Source organism: Gasterosteus aculeatus, chromosome 21 (assembly GCF_964276395.1).
Source record: "Gasterosteus aculeatus chromosome 21, fGasAcu3.hap1.1, whole genome shotgun sequence".
Lineage (NCBI taxonomy): Eukaryota > Metazoa > Chordata > Actinopteri > Perciformes > Gasterosteidae > Gasterosteus > Gasterosteus aculeatus.
Window position 1 is genome coordinate 16,974,005 of NC_135708.1, and position 19,259 is coordinate 16,993,263.

Genomic DNA, 19,259 nt, shown 5'->3' on the forward strand with positions numbered 1-19,259 from the left:
TCGGGCAGGTTAGACAGCGCGTAGTCTGCTCCGCGCGCCGTAATGATTTTTAGAAAGTTGCATGTGTGGAATTTGAGCGGAGTAATGTTTAATGTGTTTCTCCACCCCGGGAGACAGAGATTTAAAGGGTCTGCGGTTGGATCACTTTGCATCACACACGCTGTGCATTTCAATAAGTCAGCTAACATGAAAGTGAAGCATGGCGGCTGCACTTATTCGGCGGTATGCGCTCTATAATCTATAAACACACAGAATTAGATCGAAGAGTTTGTTTAAAAATCATGTCCATCACGAGATCGCAGTTTATTAACTTATCGTTAACTTGTTATTGAATTTCTGCACTTATCTGCTGATAACTCTGTCAACCCTGAACATAATTTGGCTCATTCAGCCTCCAACCTCATATATTTACTGGAGATGTATCATTTTGGCTTCTTACAGCGCTAATTTCTTCAGATGCTGAAGCTTTGAATGGTCCCGAACCCGGCCTGCTTCCATTAGGAGAGGCCTTTACATATTTTGGGATGTGCTGTTATTCTACTCTTCAGACATGCCCCCCCCCCCCCCCCCCCCCCCCCCTTTTTGGGGTCAAGACATATGCTTTCACTGAGAGAAACCACAAATAGCTTACAAGCCGTCGCGTAGCAGGTTACAGAGGCTTTCAGCTGACATTTGAGGCCCCGGGATGCATATTCTCTGTCAGTGTGGTAAATTCCAAAATGGTGGCGGAATGTAATATCTTTGGGTTCTTTGTGTCAAACCAACCACGCAATTGGAAGACATGGCATGAATCTATTAGACCGTGGCGAGGTGTCCTGTCATGTGGGCTGAGTGAGAAATTGGGAAAAAACGGTCAACGCTTTTCTGTTGTTATGCTGAAGTTTATCATCATTGTTTGCTGTCATTGCAAAGTTCCTCCAAAGTGTGTGTGTGTGTGTGTGTGTGTGTGTGTGTGTGTGTGTGTGTGTGTGTGTGTGTGTGTGTGTGTGAAGGAAAGAAGGCGTGATGGAGTGCATCTCCTGACAAAACGTTTCCCAATGAATCATCGCTAACGAGCAAAACAAGACGCGCTGAATGGAGGAAAAAGTTCCGCGTTCTTTCTCGTGATGTAGAGCTTTCCTGTTTATGAAGTTTGGGGTTTCTTTCTACAAGAATTCTAGGAAGAACGTCGTCCTGCTCTGGCAAGAAGACGTTCCTCCACACGGGGTTATCTCAGATCTAATATGGGGTCTTCAGAAAAAAAAGCCCGGTCTGTCAGCATCGCTTACATCAACCTAATCCTTGTGAGGCCTGTTGATGTGATCTGCACGGAGCCTGAGAGATGGTGCGTTAAGTGGACACTAAGTTAAGCACTCTGACACCCAGAGATAACAAAGAAAACATCGAGGGATGTGAGTTCTTTCCTGCTCAAATTATGCACACACACACACACACACACACACACACACACACACACACACACACACTAGCATGCAGAAATGCAACGAGGCGTTCCACCTCCTTTACTTTGCAGTCATGTGTGGAAGTCTCCTGTCAGTGGTGCTGAGTCGGGTGGGAACACAGAGACCGGAGTGAAAGAAGGGTTCAAATTCAATTCAATTCATTTCATTTTTGTACAGCCCAAAATCGCAAATTACAAATTTGCCTCAGATTTGCTTTACAGTCTGTACACATGCGACATCCTCCGTCCCGAAAAACCGTAACATCGGCACAGGAAAAACGGGTTGCAGACAGCGGCTTCGCTCAGTCGTTTTTACGACCCCCTGAACGCCCTTGAAAGGTTTTAGCTGGAACCGAATGACTGAACCCTCCGGTGTTTGTGAATCAGAGGCGTTGACAGGCGTGAGTGCGGCCGGCCGACAAGGCCGACGGGCGAGTCGGGGTGAAGGTATGCGCGGGGGCTTTTCAGGCGCAATGAAAGAAAAGTAGGGGGGGAAGATCTTCCCCTTCGCACAAAAGGCGAGCAGCAGTCCCGCATTGAGAAGCAGCCACGTCCTGCCGGGAGGTTATTTTAGGTGCCCCTGTGGGGTCCTGACCTCAGTGCCCTTCCGAAAAATGCTTGACAAAGGACTCAGAGTTCTTCTTCTTCTTCTTCTTCTTCTGGCCCTGAATCACCAACGCCAGAGGGAGCGTTCACAAGAGAAATGCAGGTGCATGTGCTCCTTTAAAAAGGTGACTCATTGTGGGCGTTCACACCGGGACATGCTGGGAAAAGAGCGGCCATTTATTAAAAGCCCCTGTTGTTGTTGTGGTGGCGGCGTATTCGAAAGCATCCGCAGTGTGCCAGCTTTCCGTCGTATGTTAACAACCGCCGAAGATCCTTTTGCAGGACGAAAATAAATGTTCTGGTGCCGGCTGGATACTGTTGTTGACGGGAAGTTTGCCTGGGCTACTTGTCCACACGGGTGTGACTAATGACCGTCGTGGACAAAGTGAGCGTCTGGAAGTGTTAGTGGGACGCTGAGAATGAGCAAATCGTTGGCAAGGGGGAGCCGCAGCGCGCACACCAAACGGCGAGGTCGGGAGGATGCTGAGAGAGAGAGAACCTGAGATCCCGTGAAGACGTCCTCGATTGAATGCATCAATGACATCACCGATGGAACAATTTTAATTTGCTCTTCATTGGGCTCCAAAAACAATTTGCTGCGAGTTGCACTCCGCTCCTTTTCGTCGGCCATCTTCTCATGCGGATTGCGTGTCTTTGCTGCTTGCGTCGCTGCTGCACGTTAAAAAATGAGTAAGAGGAATGTTCTGTTCCTAAGACAAATTGCATCCCTGCAACCGCATGCAGGCACTTTGTAAACCTTGCATTCGGAAGAGCGCTATAAAAATGAAGTGTATTGCTAATTGTCTTAAACCGCTTAATCCTATTAGTCACGAGGAGCTCATCGAAGCACAGCGAGCATCAGCCTGAGGGCGGAGAAACGAGTCTGCAGGACTGATAAACAGGCCAGGTTTAAAGTTTATTACATTTATTTATAGCAGTGGTTGGCGGGGATCAGCGGCCTTTTGCACAAGAGCCATGATGAAGGATTCTCATATCTCTTAACTCAAAGTAACGGTAAAAAGACTGAACATTCTCTTTTCTAGCAAAAGTAAAAATGTACTAACAGTATGTAAAGTATTAAAGGAAAGGATGTTCATGCATAGTGTATTGAAACATTGTTATCCATGCTGGTAGTAGTAGTACTTTGTGTACTGTATGTACTGCCGGATAACAGTATCATGTTTTATGAATTACACGTTTTGCTTGTAAATTCTTAATCTTAACCTCCAGCTCTCAGATAAATATAGTGGAGTAATATAAATAACCAATAAATAATAGTATTTTCCCATTATGCTGTTGTATACAATTGGAAAACTCCCGTAAAGTACCTCAAAATTATATTTAAATACATTATTTCAGCCAATGTATTTGCAGCACTTTCTCACCATCTATAGATAGATTGACCCGCCATTGTTCTCGATCATCTCAAAGCATTCCCTTGCATAATATATACATAAAGTACATTACATCAGTACCCTAATGTCAGAGAGTTTGTGTTTAAACGGCGTGAAGACAGATATTTCCCCCGTTTCAGAAGCTCAGGAACCGATAAGGTGCTAAAGACCACTGAGGGCTCTCTGAAGGACAACCGTAAAACGTATTGATCGCAACGAACCGATTCCGGCTTGAAACACTTCTTCCATCCCCCACCACCCCCCTTCCTCTAGAAGGAAGAAGGGCTTCTGATCATTTGTTTGCTGCTTTTCAGGGGCCTCTCGTTTAAAGTAATGACTCAGCAGATCTCACAGTACGCCGTTAATCGAGTCGGTGTTGACATTTACGCGGAGCCGCTTTTTCACCTTTCGCCAGTGGGGGGATGGAGATGATGTGTGTGGGGATGGAGATGATGTGTGTGGGGATGGAGATGATGTGTGTGGGGATGGAGATGATGTGTGTGGGGATGGAGCTGGAGGATGGAGATGTGCGACTGTGGCCCACTGGTCTGTGCGATGACTGCTGAGTCACTGCTAATGTGCATCTGTTTCAGACAGTGAGTTATGAGGGAGAGGCACAGCATTAACGGCTTGGATCCTCCCCACCTCTTATCATTTTCACCATCGCCTTTGTGAAAACACAAATATTAGCGTTACATGTAATTTTCTTAGCTTGTACATAAATGATTCTCTCTTCCGGACTAACTTATTGCGCGCGCTTGATTAAAATACAATTGCACCGGCTGTGCGTTTATCGCCGCGCAATTACAACCTCAATGCAATTTGGCTTCAATTCCCGCCGCCGTGCACTCACGCTCTTGTCTTCCCGTCTCCGCAGGGGTCCCTTACTCATACGCGCGCGGGCAGGCAGGGGGCGAGGACGCCGCCGTGGACGTGGCGCCGTACGGTCGCCGGTGGAGGAGATGGCTTCCCCCGAAGCCTCGCAACATGGACAGCAACCGGGCCAGTCAGGAGCAGGACCAGGGGCCCGAGCGGGAGGAGCCCGAGGGCTTCCCGGGCCTGCTGTCCGCTGAGGAGACCGACAACAGCTCCCAGACAGAGGTGGGTGCCGCGTTTCGTTTGTGCTTTCTTTCATTTGATTTTCTAACATCCGGGTAAGGTGCGTAACTTTAGACCGTCCAGATGCATTATGGGAAGTGCGGCGCGCAGGGGTTTGACCCACGCGAGCGACTCGGGAGTTGCCCACTGCTTATTTACGTCGCCGTCTGTCAGCTTCTGGGATCCGCCCCAAATGAACGGAGGCGCAGCGCCGCAGTAAATCACGGCAGCGCCCGTTGAGATGTGTCATTAGGCGGAAAGCCCAACACTCCCATCACCTCCCACACAGGTGTGTTCTCCTAAAGCTGCGTGGGAATGTACACACTGTGCTCCGTTGACCCCGTTGGTTTCGTTGCACCCGTTTGTGTCACTGCACGTTTCCCATCAAGCGCTTCAAGTTCAGGTTCTGTAGTCTTAGTGAATCACGATATACTCACAGTGCAACTCACAGCAGACCGTCTTATATAAAGAGAAATGAATTTATAAGTCCACCGTTGAGCTTAACCAATAAATGTTCTTGAGTTGCTCCCCTGCAGCGATTTAAAAACCTCCCTGGAAGAGAGGACCTTTCGTAACGGGGAAAAAAACATACTCTTTTTAATATTTTACATTAAATTAGGCTCAGCCCTCAGGTATTCATCTACCTCAATCCCCGTGAGCTCGACCTCGGAGGAACCGCAACAGGAAATGAACCCGCCCTCACAAATATTTCGAGGGGTTAGCGGAGCTCCTTGAGATTAGCAGCCGGGTTCAGGTTCAGCGTTTGTGTCCATGCAAATGAAGTTAATGATTTGCTGAGGAAACATCAGAAATTCTTACTCTATATTAAGTGTATCTGTGGTGCGTCTGCTGAAGCTTCTTCATATTTCTCTTTTGATTGATTTTTTCCAATATTACTTTTGACTATTGACATTTGCCTAAAAATAGTCAATTCAGAAGGAAACTGTTTTATTTTGATGGTTCCGACAACCGACTCACGTTAGTTATACAAGACAGTGTTGTTTACTCTCAGCTGCATCAAAACATGTCACTTATTCCCTTGCTTGCTTAGATGAGGACATTGAAGTCCGTCTTTTCAATCTGAAGATTGCATCCAGGGGGAAACATTCAGCCTGCAGTCTTTGCGTTTATCTGAGAAACAGGGTATGTGTTCATAAGAAAGCCTCCGTGGTGGGTGTTTTTTGAACCCTTTGGGCCGAGCCAGGCCGAGCTAAGCTAACTGGCTGCAGCTTCATACATACAGATATTTCATCCAACACGAAAAAAGGAAATAGAAAAAGTCTAAAACTCTCATGTTGGGCCAGTTATCTACTAAACGAATTTTTAAAAAAGCAATTGTTTCACTTTCATGGAACTGAAGACGTCTCTCCGTCTGAGGTCAGTCTGTGTTTGGTTAACGGGCGAACACATCCAGCTCACCTCGACCTCATAACAACGGCCTCGGCAGCAGACAGTCTGACGCCCTGCAGGGCCGTGAATCACCCCGTCGCCTATCAGATTAAACCTCCGTCAGCGCGGAGGGAAAAAAAAGGGGCAAACGTTTAGAACAAGCCGCGGCGTCACATCCCTTTTTTCATCAGGAGGGGCCCGGCCGCCCATGGCACGTCGGCGGCGACGTGTTATCTGACAGTTTTGTGCGTCCGCGTTTATGCGTGCGGGTTCCGCAAAGCAATCGAGGAGCAGCGTCGACATTCTCCAGATCAAAAACGGCGCGAAAGGCCGCCGTTTGCCACGATTGTGATCGCGTCTCCTTATCCGAGCGCGGCCCTGTTGTCGCAGCTGCGGGCGCGTTGGCACTTGGGAGCACGGCCCCCACCGGCGGCCCTTCCACACAGTCGATACCGGCGTCCTGACCGAGAGCCGGTCACCCTCCCCGACGGGATCGGCACAGCGGGAATCCCCCACGTCTGCACACCGAGCGAGCCCGCACGGGTCCTCTTAGAGGAAACTTTTCTTTATCGGGAGCAGAAACAAACAACATAAAACACAGATTTAAGATAATCCTTTGTCATATTGCAACAGGAGAGACGCCGTGTTCATATCTGCAGTCGAGTGCAGCCCGTCATGAGGATCTATAACCAATATCAGCCTGCCACTAATAGCCGAGTGGTTCCTGGTTATTGTGTTGTCTGGGACTTTTGGGAGTCGGGGGGGGGGTTTACATGCTTCACTGCATTCACTGTTTATTTGTTTATTCGTCAAAAGGGAGAGAATTCACGCAGCGAGCCGCCTGCTGATTTCCATCCCGCCGCTCCTCTCCGCGTTCAGGCCGCGCAGCGAATGCAAATTGTGTCTTTGTTTGTTTTGTTCGTTAAAAGGTTCCCGGCGGATGATGCGTTGGGGAAGAGATGTTTGCTTGTCTTTATGTTTAAACTTGTACTGCTCGAGGCTGCTCTGCAGATGAACCTGCAGATGTTTAAACCTCTGTGTGTGTCCAGCCTTTAGCTGTCTGACTGAGACATCATCTCCTTGTGGGAAAAGCTCCTTGAGGTTTTCTGAGTGGATCCTCTATTTCCTCAGATTAAAACCAAAGTAAAATGTGGAGGTTTTGTGAACTGTGGGTGCATCTCTACGTCCTTGAACGCGCAGCTCGCCAAGCCAACTTAGACTGACGGCCAACGTAGAGGAACAAAAGAAATCAATACCAGCTGCTTGCGTTCATCTCCGGCTACTTATCTTTGGGTGGAGTCTCACTTCATTCCCAATGAAGCAATTGCGAATACTTGAGTGAAATTGAATTCTTGCACGCTGGGTTTTGGTGTATTTGCTGGTTTGTTTCAGACATGTGACCTCTACATCTTACCCATGTGTCCCCCCTATAGGTTCCTGTGTGTAGCTGAACTCACACACACACACACACACACACACACACACACACACACACACACACACATCACCGGTACCATTAAACTCCTTCCACTGGCAGGAGACGGGGCAGAACCATGAATAATTGATCGCAGGTTTTGTCAGCTGATGGAGCGCCGTACACATGAGCGATGGCCTGCTTTCATTATTTTCAGTGTGCATGTGTGTGTGTGTGTACTGGGTCGTACTATCTATAGATACAGGAGTGTTACTCTGCAGCTTAATCCCAACACGTTGGAATCAAAGCTCTAATGTGCATTTTTAAGACGCGGTTGCATTGTGTTGAATCACAGCTGAGACCACGTCTCCGGCACCAGTTTTAGATATTCAGGTCTGACGCAGTGTTGATGTGGTGGGCAGCTCAGGACAGAGACGGGGAACATTAGTGCCTAAATCCTCGTGCCGCTTGTTCTGTGCTTTAGAGGCAGAAAATGGTCTGTTACAGGCAGCGATTTCCACTCTCTGGTTTCATTTTACCCTGAAGCTGAGAAGCTCCTTCGTCATGTGACCACCTTTCTTCCATTAGCCTCCCTTCAGCTTTTCAGTGAAGTACGTCACCTTTGAAATGGCCTAAAACATGCAGGGCGGCGGAGTCGCTCTTTTAAACAGACAAGCCGGCAAATGCCCGTCGCCGTTTTTTTTAATTGTCCCTCGGGAATGTTTGGCTTCATTTGACGGAGGTGACGGGAAACGAGGGGAGAGAGAAGCGAGAAGGTCCCTGCTTCACAAACGTCTCGCCTAACGCAAATCCCAGCAGCATGCAAGGTTTTCGCATCTTCCTGCTGCCTTTTTCGGTGTCCGTCCTCATCTCCGAGGAGCCTCCAAAACATCTTGAGCTGATTGGGAGGAAACTTTGCAGCTGTGCGTCTACTGCTTGTTTTCTATTCTGAGCGTAATGTGCTGACTAAGGCCTCCCGGAGGGGCCCTTTTCCCTGACGCGATTTGTCTGCACTTCAATGCGCGATGAAAGGCTTCTGGCGGTGTTCGCTTAAATCTACAAATTGATCAAAAAGTTAAAGCACCTACGTGGCCGAGGGTCCGTTTGGGTTTCTGATCCTGATCAATCCCGCGAGGCTTCGCTCAGCCTGAAGCGTTATCTCTCTGTGTTGTGTTCCAGACCGTTACGGTAGCGGTATGAAATTATAACCCTGAGGAAATAGGAACCCTCAAAGCGAAACGAGCTGAACAGGAAAGGATTGTGCTTTAATTAACGTTTGTCTCGCGGCCTTTTGACACAGTAGCTCAGAATAATACCGAACCAGAGGCCGGAGCTGCGCTCCTGTTAGTGAGATCGCAGTGTGCAGCACCCGGCGAAACATGAACTTTAACAGTGTTACCGCTCGGCATCTCATTAGACCCGAGCAGGAAAACACCCGAGCAGTGGGAAGCGTTCCTCCTGATCTCGCCACAGGAAACCATGAAAGCAGACGGGACGTTCCCGGCACGTTGCTTATAAATGTCGGGAAAAGGAGATTCCGACTGTGCAGTCTGTTTTAACTGCGGCTTTTCCTTTTTATCGTCATTATGTGATTATGGGAAACTATTTGTTGTACACACAGTGAAATTATTGCATCGTAATGTAATGTATAGTGTAATTTTCTTCTTATTTTGCCTTGAAATGGATTTGGGTTCATTGTGTTAGCTGTGTACCGTATAATAAAGGCAGCACAGGAATTCCTTTCCTCTGTTTTCACCCAAACTTTGTTTCCTACCTTGCACAGGAGGACACAGATCACAACTACTACACATCGAAGACGTACACCGCGTCGGACGCGATGAGCAGAGACCTGTGGGTAGATGTGGACCAGATGGACAAGGACAAAGTGAAGATCCACGGGATTCTGTCCAACACACACAGACAAGCAGCGGTGAGTGAGAAGAGGAGGTTTAGTTGTAGTTTGATACGTAAAAGAGGTTTTCAACTAAGGCTGCAACTGACAATTATCTGCATTCTCACCTGGCCGGTGGATTCTTTCACAAATAACACACTTGGTTCATAATATAATATTATAATACATAACATCATATACTCTAAAATATTAAAGATGAGGTTTTGTCCGACCAACAGTCCAAAAAACAGAGAAATTTTGTTTATAATGATGACAAGCGGGAACCAGAACATTTGTTTTATTTTTCTTAAATAATTAATTGTAAATCAATTATCTCTCGTTTGCGTTAAGGAGAGAGAGAGAGAGAGAGAGAGAGAGAGGCATCCACGGTGAACAGTAGCTGGCGAGGAGAAAGAATAAAGACCCACATTGTGGATTCTGGTCTTGCACCTGCAGCCACGCCATGATGGATTGACCCGAACGGTCTGATGGGAGCGATTCTCTGTAGCCACTGAGCAGCAGGCGCGGCGTTTCTTTCCAGGCAGTTTAGAATCTGTTCTTTGACTTTGGCTTAAAAGAAATATATAATTTCCTGATTGAATAGTCAGCCAAGCAAGGCAAAGAGTCAAAAATGGGATCTCGCTTGCATCATTATTATTCACATTAGTCAACATAAAAAGGCCTGTATAAAATAATTATCTTCATGATATTGAATGTAAATATTCTAAAGTATAAAATGTAATACACGTGGATATACATTTATAGAAACATTATATGCAAATGTACCAATAAAAGCTGTTAGAAATGTTACTGTATCGTGACTCGCTTATGTGTCTATTTTAAATTCTTCTTTAAATCTCTATTTCATATTTCTCCTCAGAAATGAGCAGGGATTTCCCAACGATAATGAATCTTCTTGTTGTTTATAAGACGCAGACCCTGATCCTTCTCTTGCCTCTTTTCTTCTCCTCACAGAGAGTCAATCTGTCCTTCGATTTCCCTTTCTACGGACACTTCCTGCGGGAAATCACCGTGGCGACCGGTGGTAAGTGAGCACTGTTCCCTCAACGGATGTTATTATGTTTTTTTTATTGAACATGCTGTACATGCTCGCCGTATTAGACTGTCCACGATTACGCCCGGCAGTTCAGGAGGAGCCGAGAAGAAAAGCGTCTGCGTGTCCTTTTTCACAGACGTCTCACTCCCGAACCACCGAAAGCGATGGATTATTTTCTTTAGATGCTGTCTCTGGGAATTTTGCAAAGGCTTATCTGGCAAAGAACCGTGCTACAAAACCGCCACCGACCCTCCGACAGACGAGACCGTTAACAGCAAACAAACCACGCCCGACACTCAGCACCATCAGCTCCTCACCAGACTTCGCCTGGAAGAGAAACCAGACCGACGGGTTCTGGAAACAGGAGCCCCTGTGCCAACATGTATAAGCAGTTATGGGTATCAGAAGGTGTGTGTGTGTGTGAGGGGGGAACCTGGGGGGGGGGGTTAGACATGTGACGCAGCAGACGCGTTCGCCAAAGTGTGCAAAGCAATTTTCCACTTGAGTCTTGACGGCGAAAACCACAACACCCCAACCGGCTATTATCCCGTGAAAAGACTGAAAAGCCTGAAGCTCTTGGCCAACTGTCTCAGAGACGTCGCGCTGCGTCCAACCGCACCTCTGGAATAATAAAGAAATAACCCTCCGCAATCCTCCGTCGGTGGCAACGTTGGGGTTTGGTTTGAGAGGCCGGGCGGCGGCGTGGAGGAGCGGACGGGCTCGGGCGCCGGCAGTGAGGAGATAGCGTGGATTTGCATTCCTCCCGACGGACGGGGGACGAGGCCGAGGAGGAGGAGGAGGAGGACGCTATCTGCCTCTCGCAGGCCTTTGGGGCTTCTTCACGCCGTCCTCGCATCAATCACCTCCCCTGCGGCCACTGGGCCGTCTCTCCTCCCTCCTTCCGTCGCCGTCAGCAAAACTCACTGTGTTCCTTTTTTTTTTAAAGCCAATGTGCCTTAACCATGCTGAACTTGTGCAGGAAAATCTAATAATTTGTATGATGACACAGCGGCAGGTCTGCTATTCAGAGCTAACGGAGCAGCAGGCAATTCTCCAAACATGAGGGGCGAAGGTTGGCATCCGGCCTCGTCAAACACATGAAGTCTGCGTCGACTTTTATGGGTTTTGCGCGCAGTAAATTAAAGGTTTCGGTCTCAAAAGTCTACGCCGCAAAAAGTCACCTTGAGTTCAAAATGTTTTTCTTGTTTAAGGTTCTAATAGACAATAAACTGTTAACGGCTAAAGAAGAAAAAATGCAAGGCTACTTTAACACTTTAAACTTCTCAAACATCACACAAACATTACGAACTTTCAAATACGACTAGAAATATCTCAAAGATTAACTGATTATTGGTGATCATAAGCATTTATACATGGAAGTAAACCTAATATAATGTCGTCAGTGTGCTGTACTACTGTGCGTCATTTGAGTACATTTAATGCTACTTCATGATTCTTTTTCATAATTCTACTTACTTTACTCAAGTTAAGCACAGAAGAGGACAACCTTGGACTCTCTATGTTATTATGAAATGGGCCGTTTTTTCCATAATTTGTTATTTTAACGCCACCTTTACTTAAGAATTTCAACGCAAGCCTCTTGAATATTTAGATCTCTTTTTACTGAAGTTAAACAGCTTCTTCCACAGCTGCCTGTGGCAAGCGGGCTTTTGTCCATGCAGACAACGTCGTGTTCGAGGCTCTGAAACGAGAAACACGGCACGTTGTCGAGGCAGATGTTTGTCCTCTGAAGCCGTAACGGATCGCTCGTAGGCTGACGGAGCATCGTTTGCTTCACGAGGCAACACGAAAAACGCTACAACAGAGATCTCATTCAGATTTTGTTCTCAGCAGAAGAACAGCTGCAATAAACAGAAAATGTCCTGTAAATTGTACACAGGTCAGCGCGAAGTCCTTGTCTCAACACAGTCCAATAAAGTGCAGCTTTAGTTGGGTGGGCTCAATCCCACTCGTGTTGTTCTTGGACACACACACACACACACAACCTGAAAGGGTTGGAAACGATTACCCGGCTCCATCCGGCCTCTGTAAAAACCTCTTTCTCCTCTCCATCATTGCTCCTCTCTGCTTTTATATGAGCCGCTCGCCGGCTTCACCTCCTAAAAGGATGAAGTGCCCCGTGGATTCACCTCTTTGGCGAATTGAGCGGCTGTCTGAATTTCTTTAGACTGTCAAATAAGTCGTGTTGTGTTTTTAGGGGATTGCCGGTGTGCGTTGGTGCGCGTGTGTTTGTGTGTGTGTGTGTGTGTGTGTGTGTGTGTTTAGAGCTTTCTGAAGGGCGAAAGGAGAAACAGTACAAAGACAAGAAACAGTTGATGAGATGAACACGTGCTCGAGTTGAACGTTGGGTTAATATGAGACGAGGTGGCTGATTTGGGATCAGATAAAGACGAGTTGCATCACATTTAAAAAGGTGCATTAAAAAACGCTGCCTCTTTATTTGTTTGTTCTCTACGACACAATTTGCGTTAATAATCTGAACACAAAACCACAGCGACCGAATTCACAGCAGGCCTTAACTTGGTTTCATGCATATAGTTGAAATATATATATATATATATATATATTATATTATATGTGTATATATATACACACACACACACACGTTCGCAATTCCTCCTATTGAGCCGTGCAGCTTTGTCCACTTCAAGTCACATCTTCTCTCCTGCTCTTCGCCTCCTCATAGATAGATTCATCCAATGAAATGCTCCTCTCCCGCTTTCCAAAGTGAAGTATGTGTTTTCCTCTTTATGAGGAGACACATGAGGAGATGAAATGGGGCTTTACGAGCTGTTTGGGTTTTTCGCCTCAGGCACCGACAGACTGTGTTTCTGTCCCGCTTCCTCACCAAAGCAGACAGGTCCTTTCAAAAGGTCGTGAGTTCTTACTCTGGGTTGGTTTGAAGATTTATTATGGTATTCGGTACAGTTCTCACAAAGTCTACTATAGTCTGATAGTTCCCCATTTCCAGCATTGATTTAAAGGGAATAGTTTGATATAATGTAAATGTCTTATTAACTCTTGGATTGGATGCATGTGCTGTTTTTACTTCGCTCCCCATCAAATTTGAATTAATGAGTACGTGTTACGGCGTGTTTTTAACATTTTTGCGCTTCAGGCAAAATCAGGGCGACAAACTAAAAATAAATACACCCTTAAATAGCTGCTGACTAGGCTACACTTTCCTGTCAGAAGGGAAATTAAGACGTGGCGTAATTTTGTTGTCGCGAAGGTGCAAATACATTCCCGCGTGATGAACGATGGGCTTTTCCCCCCCGTTTTACAGATGCATTAATAACCACGTGCGCAGACGTCCAAACGATGCAGCGCCGGTTTCTTCTGCACGTCCCTCTCTGTGAACTCGCTGCAGGGATGCGCCCGCGAATTGGAAACGCTTCCATAATCCTTTTCACGTCGTCTCTTCGTTAGTTAACACACACCCGCGGATGTAAAACGAGTGAATCGGGAGCGTTAAAAGAAGGCGAGCGCATGGTCGTTTCTTTTGCTGCTTACTCAACATTTCTTCCCTTTACACCTCACACGAGGACAGTTCCTAAAAATGTATTCATAGATTTTAAAATGCTTTCTACCTTCAATAACATTTGATTTTGTTGTAAAATTCCATAGATTTTGAAGACAGTACCCATAAAGAGGGCAAAAATTAACTAATAAACGTTGATTATCTACATGTAGATAATCACGTTTTCTGAAATCTTCTTTAAACATGTAAATGAGTGAAATCCACAGACGCAAATACGCAAAGTCGTGAAATAAACACATCATTTAGCATTTAGAAACGTTTCTTTCCAAAAGCAGTGTTTGAGTTTTCTTCATCAGGCCCCTCAGGTTTTCCCTGCTGTTTTTCATTTAAAATAATAACAGTGCTAATTATTGGCAGCGCACAGCGGGGGGCCGGAGACAGACATGGAGGCGTTGTGGGGTAATTAGGAGCTTTTATCGCTGGACTGGAGGGCCGACTTTTAGTCTTCCTGAAACCCACCGTACCTGACAGCAGCGGAAAGGAAATAGACGACTGATGTTTGTTTTTACGAGTTTGCTAAAGGTTAAACTCTCCGTAAAACACTTTATCAAAGGAAGCGCGGCTCTGTAAGTGGTGCAATGACGCTTCTAACAAGACGGCAATCTTCTTTTAAATAGGAGCTCAGTACTGACAGTTATTTGTTGTGTCTGTTTCTTCCCCAGGGTTCATCTACACGGGCGACGTGGTCCACCGGATGCTAACAGCTACTCAGTACATCGCTCCTCTGATGGCGAACTTTGACCCCAGCGTCTCCAGAAACTCTACAGTCATCTACTTTGACAACGGTGACGGCAGTTTACTGCTTTCATGCTTAGCAGCTGTGTTCTCGCCATTCTAACACTTTTACGTAATGACGCAATGCAACTTTGTGTCAAGAAGTAGCAGAAAAAAAATAAAAGTTCACTTCTGCTACTTAATTAATTCATCAATGGGAATCACAAGTCAAAATGTATGATTGTAGCATCAAATCAAGTGACCTATTTTCATCCTGATAGACGGCCGTGAACAAATACTAAAAAGGTTGAAAGTGAAGCTCCTACTAAAGATACGAGCCATCGCCAAGTCTCTTCTTTCACTGATGGATACGAAACCCTGTTTGACCTCAGTGACCCGCCTTTAAATCCCTCTCACTCACTTTCATACTGAACTGATGCACTTCCTCCCTCCCGGCGCCTTTCTTCAGCCACGCGTGAAGCTTCTCATCCGTCACGTCCGACTGAGCGACGGCGGGACCTTCTGCCGCGCAGCTCCTCGCGCTTTAGCCGAGTGCACGTGAGCGCCGACGCCTCCCCTGTTGCCCTCAGCTCTCCTCAGGGAAGATCTCCGGCGAGGCCCACGGAGAAGAAATTGATTAGTAGTGGTCATTCGAGTTACTCGCCTGCTCGTTTCTTCATTCAGTCGTTAGATATTCGGTTCGCCTCGAGAGGTCTTTGGGGTCCCTGGCGGTCTTTGAACATGAAACGCTGATCCAGGATCATGTTTGCATGGTTACTTCAACCATTTTGCTGTATAGTGTATTTTAGTGGGAAACCCTGGTGGAAGAATGAAGAATTAGGGCGGCGATTGATTAATCAAGTGATTGTACCGCAAATGTCAGAAGACTTTGTGGAAAATCCTACTATTAAAATCTAAAACCCACAATGAGTCAGTGTGTTTGAGATTGACCATGAATTAAAAGTTAGAGATTCCTCTTTAAAGCGTAACCAGGTTCTCTAAAAATCACTTAGAACTGCAATTCGCTCTTGCACAGCATGAAACAACTTAAACTATTGTGAAAGTTGCTTCAGTTTTATGGCTGTTTCATGTTTTCATATCAGTGCTCCCACTTCAGTGTCTTCACACCCACGACGGGTAAAAAAAAAAAGCAGCAGTCTCCGCCGCGAAATAATCCCCCGAAAAACATATCGTCTCACAAACGCGATTTGTTACAGCGGGCGGCGTGTTCACGCCACGCTGGATCTGAGACAGCATAGAGACCACGTTCCAGAAGGAGTGAAACACGAGTCTGTGTTGAATCGAATAGAATCGAATAGCCAGCGGCTCTTTAATGACGCCTGCGTTTTTCCTTTTGATTTGGGGGGTTTCCTGCGTCCGGCAATGAGCTGAATGTGGTTGTTCCCCCTTCAGGGACGGCCCTGGTGGTGCAATGGGACCACGTCCACCTGCAGGACAACTACCACCTGGGAAGCTTCACCTTCCAGGCCACGCTGCACGACACCGGCAGGATTGTTTTTGCATACAAAGAGGTATTTTTCCTTCTTTGTGTGGCTTTATCCGTCTGTTTCTGACGCCGCTAACAGTCTTAACGAATGAATGAGGTGTTTTTTATTGCGCTCACTACACTATAATGCTGCATTTACTACCTTCTTAAATCAGCACAGTACACACAGAGAACAGCAGCTCACACCGATTTCTGTGTACAGTTTATTTTATTCAGCCGTTTAAATTGCTCCATAATGCTTGTAACATTGTTGTGTGTGTGTGTGTTTGTAATCAGAAAAAGGGAAACAGAGCCATAACATGGAGGTAAACAACTTAATTCAGCAGAAAATAAAAAGGATTTAAAACCTCATCATTTAAGGATCCATCATAACGCCAATAATAACGGCATGATCTGTTATTTTAACAAATTAGAGAGTTGTTGGAGGTGATTTTGTAATTACGCTGCTGTTATTAGTCTGCAAAAAGCCACCTGCCAATGACATGTGATCTATTTCTTTTCAATTCATCCACAAAACACTCCTGGTTTCTCTCGTCTCTCGATAATCGATTTTCACTCTTTCGCCCTTTCAGATCCCCACCGAGGTGTCGCAGATCAGCTCCGTCAATCACCCGGTGAAGGTGGGCCTGTCTGACGCCTTTGTGGTGGTCCACAAGATCCAGCAGATACCCAGTGAGTCTCCGAATCACCTCACACGTGCTCACAGCTGACCTCTGTGTGAAAATGTGTTTAAATGAGTTATTAGGGATGAAACGGCACAATGTTCACGGCTCTCCCCCTTAAACACAAGAACTGTTTCCATGCCCTCCGCTGCGCACGGATCATTAACTCTCAGCACGGGGTTACTTAGCAGACTGGGTACATTGTCCCGGCAGCTTGTCATTTACCCTTTTTTGAGCTTCGCCTGGTAGCTCAGAGTTCAGCCTCGTCTTGTTTTGCTTCCTCTCTGAGCGGGCGTGGACTTTTGAGTCACCGCAATTTAGCCACATTAACTTTAAAGCAAATGCGAGCGTCCAAAAGGAAAATCTTAGTCGGTCTCTCTCTCTCTCTCTCTCTCTGTCTCCCTCTGTGTCTCTCGGCCGTGACTCAAAGTCTGCCGCATTAATGAGTTGTCAAATGTGATTTATTCCATTATTTAAACTCTGTTTTGATTGCGTGTGCGTGTGTGAAACCCAAAGTTCAAAGTTTATAACTTATAATCCAGCACATGAGGGAGATTTCATTTTCATCCTCCACTTGGCATCTTCATTTTGAGTTGGATAGGGAGGATTTACTACGCCAGCAAATGAAAGCTGCTCTTTTATAGCGCTCACCTTGAAGCCCCTCTTGGGTTGACAGCATTTCTCTATGTTGCCTTTGTTTTGGTGTTTTTTGTGCTTCCGGCATTGTATAGTCTTTACATCTGCAGAACGTTCGCTGCTATTGTACTTCATTTGGATTTTTTGAAATGTGATTTTTAATTGAGTTCCCAGCTAATGTCAGCAAACACAAACGCCGTTGAACCCTTTCTTTCTTTAAGTACAGATTCTGCAGAAATCATCATATGTTGTCTGTTGTCTTCAATAAATAGTCAACTGCTAAGATCCAGTCACTGCAAACCGAACCAGACAAACAGAAGAGATTTTGTTTTATTGCTGTGAAACCAGCAGATGCTGTTTGCAAAGTGCACAGGTTCATGTTCGAAGCAAAAGGGCAGCATTCGCTTTCTCGCGCCTGTCCGTCAAACAGGGCTTGAATTGGCACGTGAGCTGATTCAGCAATGGATGCACTACTTGCACCAGAGGTTCAGCTACGAGCACGCGTACACTTTATGCATTATCATCAGTGACAGTGAGTTATTCTTAAAATGACGCCAGTGCCACATAAATCCTCTCATATCATCCTGCCTGTGTCTGGAATAATAATTTAATAACACCCAGCAGGAAGGTGCAAATACGGCCGCTATTGATCTCACACGAATATCAATTCAGGTTTTTGTTTTCAGCTCTTTCGCAGTAGATCTCTGTTAAAGAAGGAAACGTTGTGATTAAATATGTTGGGAGGAATCGACCCGCCGAGAGTTTAATCATGAGGTCAAAGAGGTTGATTGAACACATTGTTGTGTTGCATTGCCTGATGAGAATACACCTTCCCTCCACCGATCTATAACTCAATGTCTTCAAATCATATTTCTATTGATTTACATGCAGTTTTCCTATGAGGATGAATGCGCATTAAGATGCCGTCTGGTATTGTGATTCAGTCAAAGCGAGAATGCAAACACGTCTTTCCTTTATATTTCACAGCTTAAGAGTGTAATAAAATGTGCGAGTGTCTCTTACCTGGATGGGATTTTATTTTGAATGTGGGCTAACTGACCCGTCTGAGCATATATTTCATCCTTATCCTCAGGTCAGACAGAGCTGATCAGCTTTGATCGGTCGTCCGCTGCGTAATCAAAGCACGCGGGTCGGCAGGCGAACAACATCCTGTCACACGAGAAACAGAACCCTGTTCTGTGACGCTTCATTAAACCAAGCGAGGGGAAAAAAAACAACCTTAAATCTGTAGGCTTTGTTTTTTATTGTAGTTGTTCCAGAGAGCTGTATAGATTTCCTCATCTTACTAAAGGGATCATGAATGACACTCGTATGTGATACGTTATGTGTTACACAGCCACAGTCTGCTCATATTGGATTTTAAGTCCGTAGCTCATTGGTCGAGCAAATACAACCACTACAGAAAGTGTGTCGGCTGCAGTGCATCTCAGTGATTTATTCTACAGATGTACGTCCTGTTCCTGGAACGGCTGCGTAGAAAGTCGTTTTAACAATCCAATCAGGGTTTTTGATTAACTACAGCAGCAAGGAGTTATTATCTGATTTGTTTGTATCCAGCGCAGGATAAAAAAAACCCTTTTGGTTTGTAACAAAGGCTGTTTTTCATCCTCCGCTCTTTTCCATTCCCACCGATGGGAGGGAAGATGCGCTGTAAGCAAAAAGCAGGCGGCCAATTTCTGAGCTGCCCCGCGTGAGTTATAAAGGCCAGAACGGGTTGAGAGTCAATGATGTTCCTAATCGATCGCTCCCATCGGAAGATGTGCCGCTACAGATGAGTGGGAAGCCGTCCGATTGATATCAGCTCGCTGGGGGAAATTGCTGCTGTCCGTTGGCAGATTGTGAGCTGATGTTTGTGCACGATGGGAGT

The 19,259-nt window shown here is 46.0% G+C and overlaps 1 protein-coding gene across 1 annotated transcript in view; it reads left to right on the forward strand.

Moving 5' to 3' along the window:
• Positions 1–19,259, forward strand: part of plxdc2b (plexin domain containing 2b) — a 51,130-nt gene that overhangs the window by 18,013 nt on the left and 13,858 nt on the right. Inside the window, exons 2-7 of the mRNA XM_040166747.2 lie at positions 4,319–4,542; positions 9,126–9,272; positions 10,209–10,278; positions 14,515–14,637; positions 15,980–16,098; positions 16,646–16,745. Coding sequence (XP_040022681.2) covers positions 4,319–4,542; positions 9,126–9,272; positions 10,209–10,278; positions 14,515–14,637; positions 15,980–16,098; positions 16,646–16,745 — 783 coding nt within the window. The remainder of the gene's footprint in view (positions 1–4,318; positions 4,543–9,125; positions 9,273–10,208; positions 10,279–14,514; positions 14,638–15,979; positions 16,099–16,645; positions 16,746–19,259) is intronic.